A 15180-nucleotide genomic window follows, 5' to 3' on the forward strand; every position below is an offset into this window, starting at 1 on the left:
CACTGCACGAGTATAAATCATAGACACACAAGTCACATAAATACAGACTGACTTTATTATTAAAGGGGTTGTACACAAAAAAAATTTTCTTTCAAATCAACTGCTGCCATAAAGTGCCTGAGATTTGTAATTTACTTCTATTAAAACATCTCAAGCCTTCCAGTACTTATCAGCTGCTGTATGCCCAGCAGGAAGTTGTATTATTTCTAATCTGTAGAGCAGGAGAGGTTTTCTATGGGGATTTGCTGCTGCTTTGGACAGTTCCTGACATGGACAGAGGAGGCAGCAGAGAGCACTGTGTCAGACAGGAAAGAAAACACCCCTTCCTGCAGGACACACAGCAGCTGATAAGTACTGGAAGACTTAAGATTTTTTAATAGAAGCGACTTACAAATCTCTGGCACTTTATGGCACCAGTTGATTTGAAAGAAAGAAAAATTTGGTGAACAACCCCTTTAATATTATTATTATCATCATCATCATCATCACCATCACAGAGGAACCCTAAGGGTCCATTTACACAGAAAGATGATCTGACAAAGATTTAAAGCCAAAACCAGGAACAGACTACAAACAGAGATCAGGTCATAAAGGAAAGCCTGAGATTTCTCTTTTTTTCAAATCCATTCATGGCTTTGGCTTCAAATCTTTGACACATAATCTGTCAGATAATCTTTATGTGTAAATGGACCCTTAGATGGATGCAACTGGCAAAAACGTTTCCACCTTCCACGTTTTTAGTCATATTCCCGTCCCTTTCCGCTATGGCTGGAAGAGGGAAAAACAACAAGAGCACTTAATATTTTTGAAAATTTTATGTTTATAAAAGCAAAAAGTATAAACAAAAAGTACAAACAAACAAACCTGCCCCCTCCTTCTCCGGTGCAATAACTGGGACACCTATAGACTGAACCGGAGCGGATCCTCTATGGTAGTTGTATCTCATCACTACGGGACACAGCAGGGAACCCTTTCATTGTACAGGTGTCCTATACATGGCACAGCAAGGTATAGGTGCTTAACAGAGCATTGCTGAGGAAGGTAGGGAATTCTTAAGGGTGCGTTCACACGTACAGGATCTGCAGCAGATTTGATGGCTCAGAATTGATTTGCTTTGAATCGGCAGCATCAAATCTGCTGCAGATCCTGTACGTGTGAACGCACCATAAAAGGACACTAAATTTAAAAGCAATTGCTTTTTTACGTGGAGTAGAAGTATAGGATTCGTAAGGAGTCATTCACACGTCCATAAAATCAGGTACGTACATGGACGTTGTTCTGTGCACAGGATCTGGGAGCTTCCCAGCATCATGATTAATTATAATGTCAGGAGCTCCTAAACAGTCTACAAGTTTGTGGTAGTGTACTGACACAGATATATGGCTGTGTCGGTACACTAGCACAAACTTTTAAACTGTTTAGGAGCTCCCGACATCGTCATTAATCGTAAAACAGGGAGCTCCCAGGTCCAGTCCACAGAACATCGCACATGTACAGACCTGATTTTATGGACGTGTGAATGACCCCTAAGGGTATGTTCGCACATGTTGGAGTTTCATCGTGTTAAAGCAATGAAGGACGGCAATAAAATGATTAAGTGCTGCAATGAAGTGATGCAGCACTGCAATAAAATGATCAATTGCTGCAATTAAATGATGCATTCACATTGCATTTTCATTGTGCTACTACACAGCCTGATGCATCCTCGCTCATATAGATAGATTTACCATTAAGGCTGTGTTCACACATGCATTCACACTGCATTATTGCCGGGCGGGGGGGCATGGAGGTTGAATCCTCTGCAATCTCTTACTTGTCCCCTATCCTGTGGATAGGAGAACACTGTTAGTCAGAAAACCCCTTTAAATGATGCAGTAATGTTTGCATGTGTGAATGCATGTGTGAACACAAACATAAAGGAGAACTCAGGTCTGGGGTGATTTTTGGTAGGATGAAAGAAGTAAAATGCTTTCACCTCCCCCGCTCCAGTTCTGGTGCCGGTATCCCACAGTGGGGATCTGGGACGTGACACATGCGAGGCCCCCTCAGCCATCCGTAACCGGGTCCTGCCTTGGTAGCTGACTGGCTGAGCGGGCCTAACACATCATGTCCCAGAATCCCAATCCGGAACGGGGGACCGGGGCTCCAAGACCCCGGCATCAGCGCTGTAGCGGGGGAGGTAAGAGCATGTTACTTCTTTCAACCTCCCAAGCACTCTTCCAGAATACACCCTCCCGGAGTTCTCCTTTAAGAGTAAATCTGTCTATAGGAGCGAGGATGCATTAGGCCGTGTTAACACATCCTGTAACGTAACGATAATGCAATGTGAATCCATCATTTTACGGCAGTAATTGATCCCTTCATTGCGTTAATGTGGTGAAGCTACACACCCTGGGACACATACTAAGGCTGCATTCACACGTTCCGGGAAGTTGTCCGTGCTCACGGACAATTTTACAGCCCATTGCTTTCTATTGGGCTATTCAGATGTTCCGTGATTTCACGGATCCGTGATCCATTCCGTTAAAAAATAGGACATGTCATTACTCGGAACGGATGCACGGAAAGGATTCCCCATAGAAATCAATGAGATCCGTGTTTTTCACGGTTGTACACGGATGTAACATCCGTGTTCATCCGTGAAAAACACGGATGTGATGTAATCAATGTAATTTAAAATGCTTTAACACAGAAGCATGAAAAAACGGACACGGATACAAAACGGATGCAAAACGGACTGTTTTGCACGGATCACGGAGGTAGCTACCGGACCACAATCACGGACTGGGAAAAACACTGAACGTGTGAATGCAGCCTTAGCGGTCTGGGAGGACCAGGTTATTGAGAGTAATCTGTGCTCAGAAGCGTGTCTCCAAGATGGCAGCTTGTAGGGGGTGCACCTACATCCACCGCACACATAAAGGGAGATTTATCAAACATGGTGTAAAGTGAAACTGGCTCAGTTGTACCTAGCAACCAATCAGATTCCACCTGTCATTTTCCAAAGAGTCTGTGAGGAATGAAAGGTGGAATCTGATTGGTTGCTAGGGGCAACTGGGCCAGGTTCACTTTACACCATGTTTGATAAATCTCCCTCATAGAATTTACAATCTTGATACGTGAATCATTCTCTGCAGTCTAAAACTTGTACTTGGCTGCATTTCTCCCATCATCCTTCATGCCCAGTAACATTTAAGGGCAACTCCAGCTAATGTATTTTTCTTTTTAATTAACTGGTGTCAGAGATTTGTAATTCACTTCTATAAAAAAAAAAACTCAAGTATTCCAGTACTTATCAGCTGCTGTATGTCCTGCACCCTGGAAGTGGTGTATTCTCTCCAGTCTGACACAGTGCCTCTGTCCATGTCAAAAACTGTCCAGAGCAGCAGCAAATCCCCATAGAAAACCCCTCCTGCTCTCCAGACTGAAAAGAATACACCACTTCCTGCAGAACATACAGCAGCTGGTAAATACTGGAAGACTAGAGGTTTTTTTTTTTTTTAAATAGAAGTAAATTACAAATCTCTGGCACTTTCTGACACCAGTTGATTTAAAAGATTTTTTTTCTGGAGTACCCCTTTAAGGACAAGGAATCTATAAAGTAGACTGTGTGGTTCTTGGTCAGAAAGGAACATGGATGACACATTCACATGACATAATAAATCTCAGCCATGGGCCAAGGTGACCTTCATCATCTCGTCATGTAGTGACTTCCCTCATGTTGTAGCCCAGGGGTAGGGAACCTTGGCTCTCCAGCTGTAGCAAAACTACAACTCCCATCATGCCTGGACAGCCATGATGGGAGTTGTAGTTTTGCAAAAGCTGGAGAGCCAAGGTTCCCTACCCCTGTTCCAGCTTGATAGTGACACTAGATGCACAATAACAACAACAAGTAGGCTGCCCGTCCTCGCTGCACGTAATAACCCAGATGCCCCTCCTCACACTGGCACACAGCACTAGACGTCCTGTTGCTTTCACTCACATGCCAGGAAAATACCTGGCATGTGCCCAACTTCCCCGCTCGACTTCACAACTTGCTACGTACTTCCACCTACCCCGATATACGCATTCCTGTCTCTTCTACCAAGAATTAACTAAAAAGTTATAGAACTTGATCCAAATTAACGAAAAAGGGGGGGGGGGGGGGGGGGGGGGGAGGGGGGGCGCCATCGGGAGAGAGAACTGGCATCAGCACGATTATTATTACTCTCCACCTATATGTTTTACAGCGCTCACAACTTCTGGGACTTGTAGTTCCACTCTTGTTTAGTTAGCCTAATCCGGGGGTAGGAAAGCTTGGCTCTCCAGCTGTTGCAAAACTACAACTCCCATCATGCCCGGATAGGTAAGGCTTTAGCTTTGGCTGTCCAGGCACGATGGGAGTTGTAGTTTTGCAACAGCTGGAGAGCCATGGTTCCCCTACCCTGGCCTAATCCGAGAGCAGTCAATGGTCAGAACTTGCGGTACGTTTACTCTGAGGATTTGTGGCTGTTGCTTCTATATACAGTATACATATATTATATATATATACACACACACACACACGAGTACAACAACAAGATACAGACATATAAACACAGACAGAAGTTGGAAACATTGTAGAGTGATAACAATGGGGAAAGTAAAACCCAGCAGAACTTCAGACAGACCTAGCGACGGGCTGGCTCACCTACATAACCACGACATGGCGGTACCGTCCTCCCCAAACCACTTACTTGCAATTAAATGCAGCTTCCTCCCGGCTGGTGTGATGTCCGGGCTCCCATAGCAGCCCCCCTGCTCGGCAGCGGCTCGGGCTTCACTGCCCCCCTCCACCCTGATGCACACAGGACCTGCCCAGTACAGCTCACAGCCTCCACACTTCCTGGCCATTTGCATAGTTAAGCCCTCAACTAACCACAACATTCCAGCTGTGATTTTGCAATATACTGGAATAGGCCGAGCTTGCTACATGATTCATCGTCATAAGTAGAGATGTGTATTCATGGAAGTGTGTAAGCAAGCGTGCTTTATAGGGAAAGGGCACTGACACCAGGAAAACTTACTGGGAATGCAGATCTACATGTAAAAGCTGCTGCAAATCATTCCAGGGGTAGGGAACCTAGGCTAAAGCTTTGGCTGTCCAGGCATGATGGGAGTTGTAGTTTTGCAACAGCTGGAGAGACATGGTTCCCTGCCCCTGGGTTATATGGTAAGACTGGTAACTGATGGGTATAGCGTATGTTCACGTACTGTAGTACTACAGAAGACTAAGCGTTTATACTTCAGGATATATCATACATGTCTATAGAGTATATATATATATATATATATATATTATGTAGACATGTCACTGGTAAAGTCTTCGAGGGGATGTACATCTCACCTAGGTTGCTTCATAGCGTGAGATGGTGAGTCCAGGAGGGATCTGTTGCTCAGCAGTGTTATGCTGCTGAGCTATTATTTACTGTTTCCGGGCCTGGATTTACTGGAATGGCGGGTAGGTTGGTAGTGGGACCTGCCATTCCCTCCCCCTGTTCCAGTTTGGGTTTTGCCATCAGGTGAGCAATCAGCCTGAGAAGGTAAGAGCTCCACAGAGCTGCAGGTGAGGGCTCTCAGCCAGGAGTGAACAGCCTGCATGCTGTGTTTGGTGGGAGCTTGGGAATACAGCCGCTGCTGAAGCTTATTCACACCGTGCGATACCGCGGACTGAAGTGTCAGACAGGTGACCTGCTTGTTAGTAAGCGCCTAGACGGGCAAGACCTTTTTGTTTTGTTTTATTCTTAAAAAGCATGGTGTTGCTGTATTTCTGTTTACTGGACGGTTTATGCTGCAAATAAACGCCAAGTTGATCTTTCATAAGTCCAAGCCTGATGTGAACTGTGTCCAAACACACCATCCCCCGGGAAGATCCCTACTATATATATATATATATATATATATATATATATATTTATATATTCCTCCTGACAATCAGTTTCCTGCCCCATGATCAGCTGAACTGTATGTAACATAGCAGCATATATGTCTATGTGCACATTTGATGGCTAAAGAAAATCTCCAGTCTCCTAGGACTTATCAGCTGCTGTATGTCCTGCAGGAAGTGGTGTATTCTCTGCAGTCTGACACAGTGCTCTCTGCTCCCACCTCTGTCCATGTCAGAAACTGTCTAGAGCAGGAGAGGTTTTCTGACTTAGGGCGGGTTCACACTACGGAATTCGCACGGACAATGTCTGCGAAATTCCGTCAGCTGTCCGCCCGCACGGGCACGCGCTTTTCCGCCGGCTCCATAGACCCCATTCTATGGGCCGGCGTATTCCGCGATCCGCTAAAAGAAGTGGCATGACACTTCTTTCAGCGTATATATGCCGGCCCATAGAATGGTGTCTATGGGGCTGGCGGAAAGGCGCCCAGATGTGCGGGCGGACAGCTGACGAAATTCCGCGGACATTGTCCCCGAGAATTCCGTAGTGTGAACCCGCCCTTAGACAGAAGTGGCAGCAGAGACCAATGTGTCAGACTGGAAAGAATACAACACATCCTGCAGGACATACAGCAGCGTACAAGTACACGTTAATAATAATGGCACATTAAGCCAGAACGCTCAGAATTTGATTCCCCGCGATTGCAGAAGTTGGATGCAGTCCTAAGGCTGTCAGGAAAACATAAATACAACCATAGGTCATAGACTGTATCCATGTTTTCCAGGACTCCCTAGGGCTGCATCCAACTGCAGCTGTAGGGAATCTTACCGAACATTCTGCTTCAGAGAACATTGCCGAACCTAAACAGTTTGACGGGTCCGATCAATACTATATGTGAAGCTTTTAATGGTCTACATCAGGGGTGGGGAACCTTTTCCATGTCGAAGGCCGGTCGGGCCTTAATAAAATCATTTGAGGGCCGCACTCAATGTTATACCGTGCGCGGCAGTTAGTAGCGGGGGTTTGCAGCACCCGAACAAGGCAAAGTATTGTTCCCCTAATGCCCCTGCTATTGTAGTTAACCCTCTGTGATGCCCCTTGTACCTGATTTGAATCCTTAGTGATGTCCCTGGTGGCCTAGTTAACCCCTCAGTCATGTCCCTGGTAGCCTAGTTAACCCCCCAGTCATGTCCCTGGTGGCCTAGTTAACCCCCCAGTCATGTCCCTTGTGGCTTAGTTAACCCCCCAGTCATGTCCCTGGTGGCCTAGTTAACCCCCAGTGTCTGCCCCAAATGAAAAAAATAAACATCCCACTCACCTTTCCTCCGCTCCCACGCTGTCCAGGTCCTCTTCTCCCTCCTCTCTTCTGTGCCGGTCTTCTCCTGCAGGCGCGCGATGAAATGACGTCATCGCGCGCGGCCCGCAGGAGTCAGAAGACGTGCGCCGCTCTGCGCCGCGCTGGTGAGGCAGGAGCCGGCATACAACACATCTTCCTGTGTCTGTGCCAGCTCCTGCCTCACCAGCGCGGCGCACGTCACAGGAGGGCAGGAGTCAGAAGATGTGCACCGCTCTGAGGGGAAGGAGCCGGCGCTCACAGCATCCTCCTGGCAGCTGTCACAGACACAGGAGGATGCCGTGTGTGTCGGCTCCTTCTCCTCCAGAGCGGCGCATGTCACAGGGGAGCCGCGAGCCACATCAGGAGGTGTCAGGGGCCGGATGCGGCCCGCGGGCCGGAGGTTCCCCACCCCTGGTCTACATTGTAAATATAAATGACTTAATGTCAGGAACTTTCGAGAGCAGGAGAGGTTTTCTATGGGGATTTAATACTGCTCTAGACAGTTCCTGACATGGACAGAGGTGGCAGCAGAGAGCACTGTGTCAGACTGGAAAGAATACACCACTTCCTGCAGGACATACAGCAGCTGATAAGTATTGGAAGACTGCAGATTTCTAAACAGAAGTAAATTACAAATCTACATAACTTTCTGAAACCAGTTGATCTGAAAGAAAAAGATCTGCACTGGATTACCCCTTTAAAGAACCCAGTGCGGTTATTTATCTTTATAATTTAAAATGAATAAAAACGCCTGAAATTAGTCAAGTAGTGTTGATCGAACCTGTCAAAATATTTCTGTTTGGCAATATTATCCAATCCCAAACGCTCTGCGATTCATTGCCGGCGATGGCACAAGATGGCTGCCAGGAAAACATAGATACAGTCTGTGGCTTTAGGTCTCTCTGGGGCGGCATCCATCTTTTGCAGCCGTGGAGACTCAAATGTTGAACGTTCGAGTTCAGATAGCATTGCCGAACTTTCTCACAGGTTCGCTCAACACTAGTCGGCAATTGGCGGTGGATCCGGTGGATTCGGATATTGGAAATGACTGGGCGGTCAGACTGTTCCAATGGTTGCATCGACTTGTAAGGAGCGCCGATATAAGCGTACAATACCAGGTGCATTCTCTAAAGAAGCCCCTCAGGTCTCAGGACGTGCAGAATAATAAAAAGCATAATAAAGCGAGAAATACTGGAAACAACGGCCGGCTGTGACCTTGTCGGGTTATTTAGTCTCTTGTGTTGTAATTAATGTGTAACTGAGAAGAGATTCATAGGAAAGCTGCTGATTTGAGGAAGGAAATATGGCCATGATGTAAGAAGCAGCCAAGGTAAAGATGAAGTCACTCGCTGCACACAAATCAGGAACAAAGGAGAAGGGGTCAGCTTTCTCACAAACTCTACATTTCCATTGTTAGACGTTGATAGACCTGACCTATTGTTTAAGAGCAACAAAATGTCCATAATTCACCTGACTCTCTTTGTCTGTAGTTACCCATGTGTAACACTAATGTGAGGCTGCACACACACCTTCAGTGTTACTCCAGGTCCATGGATGTAGTCCGCTAGCTAAATCCGTGATCCGTGCAAAACCGTCCGTGTTTACATCCATTTTGCATTTGTGTCCGTTCTTTTTCACGGATTTTTAATGATTAACGACTAACGGTAAACAATCGCAAACGAGATTGTTTATGGTTAACCTGAAATCGTTCACCATATTGAATAGAACAATAATCGTAAGTGACGATCGTTACTACGGTAGTTATTGCCATCATTACTATGATCGTTTGCTCCATCTGATCCCAGAAAAACAATGAACAATGTGCAATAACACTGAACGATTAGTGAAAAAATTTGGAACTTGAGCGAACGATTGACGAACAATTAGCAAACGATTAACAATGATTTTCGGTTCAGATCTATATTAACGACAAACGATTTTTCAATCGTTGCCTGCATTTCCACAGAACGATTATCGTTTAAATTCGAACGATTTAACCGTTTTTTTCACAAGAAAACCCTAAAATCATCCCTGGGGTGGCCTCCAACTTCTTCAGACGACGAGAGTTGAATACCAAGCGTTCACTTCTAGTGTGGCGGGATGGTTGGGTTTAAGTTTTTCCGAGTGAAAAACTCACCGTGTTTACTAAGGGAAATGGGACACATTAATAAATCTGTCAATTTGGGTAAGTTCACACTTTGGAATAGGCAAGGAATTATAAGCGGAATCTGCAATTCTGCCCGTCCCAATGGATTCAAGGAGATTTCCCAAGCGCAATATGCAATCTGCCTAAAAAATGTACAAGTCAATTCATTGGGCAGAAGGTGGATTGCGCTTGAAAAATCCCATTAAATTAATTAAAATTCCCCGTCTATTGGGTAATGTGAACATATCCTTAGGTAAACTAAAACCCGGAAGTGTAGGGTTCTTGAAAACTCAGACGATCTTAGTAAATCAGCCGCAATATGTGGGAACTGAAATGTCTAGTTGCACAAGATGAGACGGGGGTGGTCTTATGTCCCACTGTATGCTTGTCTTGTACATCGAGCTCACTGCCACATGGCTGCATAATGTGAACCAGCATTATGGTGTGGCTGAAGAAACATTAATGGGAGCTGTACATATACATTCAGCTATAGAACCATCTATTTTATAGGACCTTCAGGTTACAAAGGATGGAGATTGGAGATAGGTCAGGGATTCTGTATTACTAGCCGAAAGCCACCACCCAAAATCTCTCATGAACAGAATCTCCATTGAACAGTTCCATTAAAGAAGAAGTCTGGTGAAAATTTTTATTGCAGTATTGTATTCCCCCCCCCCCCCCCCCCCCCCCCCCCCCCCCCCAAAAAAAAAAAAAACCTTTTGCGGGAAATGCTTATAAATTGCTTTTTCCCTGCACTTACTACTGCATCAAGGCTTCACTTCCTGGATAATATTGTGTTCTCACTTCCTGGATAACATGGTGATGTCACTTCCTGGATAACATGGTGATGTCACTTCCTGGATAACATGGTGATGTCACTTCCTGGATAACATGGTGATGTCACAACCCGACTCCCAGAGCTGTGCAGGCTGTGGCTGCTGGAGAGGATTATGACAGGGGGATGCTCAGTGACTCTCCAGTGCCCTGTGTCCCCCTGCCATCATCCTCTCCAGCAGCCACAGCCCGCACAGCTCTGGGAGTCGGGTTGTGACATCACCATGTTATCCAGGAAGTGACATCACCATGTTATTCAGGAAGTGACATCACCATGTTATCCAGGAAGTGAAGCCTTAATGCAGTAGTAAGTGCAGGGTAAAAAGCCCTTTATATTACATTTCCCGTAATAAGTCTATATTGGGGATTTGTATAACTTTTGGGGGACAATAAAATACTTTAATAAAACTTTTCACCAGACTTCTCCTTTAAATTTCGGACTACAGGGTTATAGCAACCCTCTCTCCTTAGTGAGTAAAGTGATGCAATATACACAACCTCTTAGTAAAGGACCTCCAAGACCCCAGATGTGTCAATAAAATATACATAGCAATCAAACTGCATAGGACTAATTACACAATTCAAAAATTACCACCTCAAGGCGAATGCATATTTTATTATTTTGCATTTTTAGGGAGTGCAAATATTTGATCGACACCTCAAATAAGGATTTTACAGCTGACTAGAGATCACTCAAATTAGTCCAAACCGAAACGCGCTGCATTTGATTATCGGTGGCCGAAGAAGTTGGATGCAGCCCTAAGGCTGCCTGAAAAACATGGATACATCTTATGGCCAAAGGCAGTATCCAACCTCTTCAGCCACCGGTAATCAAATGCAGAGCGTTTCAGTTCGGACAAAGCCCAGCGTGCTTGAGGTTCGCTCATCTCTATAACTGTCACTATAAAAAGTTAATTAATGATTTTTCTTACAGTGAAAAATGAGGTGAGGGAGACGCTCCTGGTTAAATATCGTTTTGTATTTGAGAGGTGACAGGTAGAGCCTCTTCAGCAGTAATTAAAATGTTGTTTTACTGGTGCTCCTTAAAGGGGAACTCCAGTGATCCCTCAAATCGCGCTCTCTCTCTATATATATATTATATATATATATATATTCTGCACAGCTGGATTAGCGAAAGAAAGAGATGAAACAACAGTGTCTCCTTTCCCCTATACTACTCAAGAGAGATTGTTGTTGTTTCCCCGCTCATGGCCAGGTGATCACTCTGTGATGTCAGTGGTGAGCGGGGTTACAGCTTGCTTGGCAACAAAAGAGAAAGATCATGTGACCTCTGTCTCAGAAGGGAGGGGAAAAGCAGAGGAGTGGAGACAGAGTGGAGCAGGCAGTGAGGATTTCCAGCAGCTTCAGAGTCAGGATGTGTGGCAGAAAAAAGACCCAATTCATGTAAAAGGAACCTGTTACACACAAGTTTAGATTATGGGAGGGGATTGAACAGGGTTAAATCTTTCTTCACTGGTGTTAAGGACACAAGAATATCCTAAACATATAAGAAAGTGGACCTCGCTTTCTTTCTTTTTCCTGCAGGATAAAAGAGAAATACAAGCAGAGTTCTCTTACCTGGCCCTTTCCCCGTCGTCGGTAATTTCTTCTTAAAAGATTTTTGTAATTCTCATTCTTTTTGGTCAGGTAATAGAATAGAACACAATCGGACACAGTCTGCAAGAAGACAAACAAGCATAAGCCTACATTGTCACAGCACTGGTAAAAAAATGGAGCTCAGGTTGTACCATGTCCACCTAACAGTGTTTCCGGGTGTGGGACTTTAGGAGCAACATTTCACTTAGTTCACATATTCGTAAAGTTCTACGAGCTCTTTTAAATCAACTGATGTCAGAAAGTTATATAGATTTGTAATTTACTTCTATTTAAAAAATCTCCAGTCTTCCAGCTGCTGTATGTCCTGCAGGAAGTGGTGTATTCTCTCCAGTCTGACACAGTGCTCTCTGCCGCCACCTCTGTCCATGACAGGAACTGTCCAGAGCAGGAGAGGTTTTCTATAGGGATTTGCTACTGCTCTGGACAGTTCCTGACATTGACAGAGGTGGCTGCAGGACATACAGCAGCTGATAAGTACTGGAAGACTGGAGATTTTAAAATAGAAATTTCAACTCTTTATAACTTTCTGATACCATTTGATTTAAGAAAAAAAATAACAATTAGCTGGAGTAACCCTTTAACAGGTACACAATGCAGTCAAAACGTGAGAGCGTTACAGAAGTTTAGACTTTGACATATGTCGTGTTCCCTCTCTGTGCTCCAGGAATGCAGAACAGACATCTGACCATCATTCTCCTCTATCTTCACCTGTTTAACCATTAACCATATATATTAAAGATAAAAAATAATAAGCTGGTGCAAACACATACAGCTGTTATCTATACTGCAGCAAACAAGCCAAAATATTCCGTTCTACAGGCTGCTAAACCCAAATCTACAGGAACTAATGGCCTAGTGATACTGTGTGTCTGTGCCACTTGAGAACGATTGAATTCTTAAAGGGGTTCCTCTACCGAATGGAAACCTTGACAGCAGAGGAACACGACCGGGGAAGTACGGTCGACAGACTGTGGTCGGCTTGGGTGACGTATAGAAGCGGGCCACTCCTCGCCACCTGGCTAGCTTGATTACTGGTCACCTTGCTTGGGGTGTGTGGCGTGTTCCCCCCCCCCCCCCTTCTGGCATGTGCTGCCTGGTTCTTGGTGGAATGCTCTCCTGATGGTGGTTCTTTTTCTCTTGTTTCTTTCTCTTCTTTACTTTCTCTCCCCTTTCTTCCTTTGCTCCTCATCAATTAGCGGATAGCCATCTGTGTGTCCTTTTTGGACTCGGAGGTGGCTCCCTGTCCTTTGCATGCTGCTTGGGGATGGGGCGGGACGTTCCTTGTAATATGTGTATGCTTTCTCTTGCCCCCGTCCCCGTGTCGGTTTGCCCCTCATAGGTGATGTGGGGGTGGCGGCTACCCCTGGGGGGTATCTAGGCGCCATAGGTCATCATATGTTCACGACAGGACTTGAGAGCGCTGGTTAACGGGCTGTCGGCCCTCAGATGGATTTTTCCATATTTCCTCATGCCAAAGGCCCCCCCCCCCCCCCCCCCCTCCCGTGGCTGGACTTTACGCAAAGGACATTGCACTTACGATGATCAACCTTGATGCGGAGCACATTGACTGTTTTGGTCACTCTCTTGTTCACTCCACACTGTATACCTCTTCCCGGGGTTGTTCCCGGTGTATGTTACCTTTCTTTGTATAACTAAAAATTTTATAAAACTCTGATTTACAAAAAAAAAAAAGAATTCTTAAAGGGGTTATCCAGGGTTAAAAAACATGGCCACTTACTTCCAGAAACAGCACCACTCCTGTCCTCAGTTTGGGTGTGGGGTTTTGCAGCTCAGTTTCATTGAAGTAAATGGAGCTGAACTGTAATACCACATTATTAATATAATATAATAAAGAAACTATATTATCCGTCCCCGTGCCCGCACAGGGCCACATCACCGCTCTCTGACCGCTGCTTGAACTTATTTTCCCTCGATTTCCCAGTATGTCACAACTTGGATGAAAGTACCCGACCTAGCTGATGGATTGCCGATCTGCCAGTCAGTGACTGCAGCTGTGTCCCACCACAGTCACTGACTGGTAATCCATCAGCCGAGTCGTAACGGCGAAGCAGCAAGAGACCGGCCAGGGCACGGGAGCGTTGATGCTTTCTTTACAATGTTCCCCCAGCCCCTGCCTGCACCAGATTTCTTTTTTTGTTTGTTTTTGCCAGACTACTCTGAACCTGCCATCAAGTATATGGAGGTCCCCCAAAACTCCACCAACAGATCATGACCGTGGGGAGGGAGGTTGAGCATGATGAAATTCCACTGCCTGACCCCCTTGTTCTCGGAGGAATAAGGCGCTATAGCTTTCTGGCAGCGACTTAACCCTCCCCTCCTTGGAAAGATAACAGTCTACCAAAAGTTATCGAAGGTGTATAGCCAACTTTAATCATTGCTCATCTTCATCATGGGACCTGTTAAAGTGTCACTGTCGTGTTGTTTGTTTGTCTGTTTTTTTTGCAGAAATCAATAGTCCAGGCGATTTTAAGAAACTTTGTAATTGGGTCTATTAGGCAAATATGCCATTATCTGCATTCAAAAAGACTTTCCCCAGGTCATCCCCCCCCCTCTCTCTCATCCACTGCTCATTATCAGGAAATCTCAACTCTTTTACATTAGTCGGGCCCTGTGTAGCCTATGGAGAGGGGAGGGGGGAGGAGGGAGATTAGTCACCTGCAGAGAACAAAGGATTACACAGTGGGACCTGTGTGAAAGCCGTATTCAGACGTCAGAGAGGTCAGTGCTGACTTCAGAAGAGATAGCCCAGTGATGTAGCTGTAAATTAACTCTTTGTTGTCCTGTTTTGGTGCCTCATCTCCCTCCACCTCTCCCCTTTCCATACACAACCATGAAGACAGGGGGGAGAACTTTAAACTGCTTTTTCATGATAAAAATGCTTTTTTCGACTAATAAACCCAATTACAAAAGTTTCTTTAAATCGCCTGGACTAAAACAAAAAACAGTGACACTTTAAGTAAAGCAGCATATTATCAGTAGATATAAGCTTTGTTTTATATATATATATATATATATATATATATATATATATATATATCTTATATCATTACTCGTTCATCGGGTGATCTCTTGCTCTTTTACACAGGCCACTTATCGGGTAAAAAAATGTCCCTAGGTTCGCTCATTACTGATAATCTGCCAGTGTAAAAATAAACCACAAAATCTACAATCCCTTCATGTAGCTGTACGTTAGGAATAACAACCCTTCATACCTTTCTTTCCAAGAATGAAGCAATGAACACAAAGTTCTTTGGTTGCTGGATAAATCTGTAAGAGAAGATAAAAACACTGGCTTATTATATGGCATCATATGGATCACTATA

The 15180-nt window shown here is 44.9% G+C and overlaps 1 protein-coding gene across 17 annotated transcripts in view; it reads right to left on the reverse strand.

Annotated features, from left to right (window-relative positions):
• NCOR2 (nuclear receptor corepressor 2) overlaps positions 1-15180 on the reverse strand; it is a 344534-nt gene that overhangs the window by 133350 nt on the left and 196004 nt on the right. For all 17 annotated transcript variants that reach the window (XM_069960952.1, XM_069960940.1, XM_069960954.1 and 14 more), the window contains exons 13-14: positions 15070-15124; positions 11798-11896 (exon numbers count right to left, since the gene is read on the reverse strand). In XM_069960952.1, coding sequence (XP_069817053.1) covers positions 11798-11896; positions 15070-15124 — 154 coding nt within the window. The remainder of the gene's footprint in view (positions 1-11797; positions 11897-15069; positions 15125-15180) is intronic.

The sequence above is a fragment of the Dendropsophus ebraccatus genome, chromosome 3 (genome assembly GCF_027789765.1).
Source record: "Dendropsophus ebraccatus isolate aDenEbr1 chromosome 3, aDenEbr1.pat, whole genome shotgun sequence".
Lineage (NCBI taxonomy): Eukaryota > Metazoa > Chordata > Amphibia > Anura > Hylidae > Dendropsophus > Dendropsophus ebraccatus.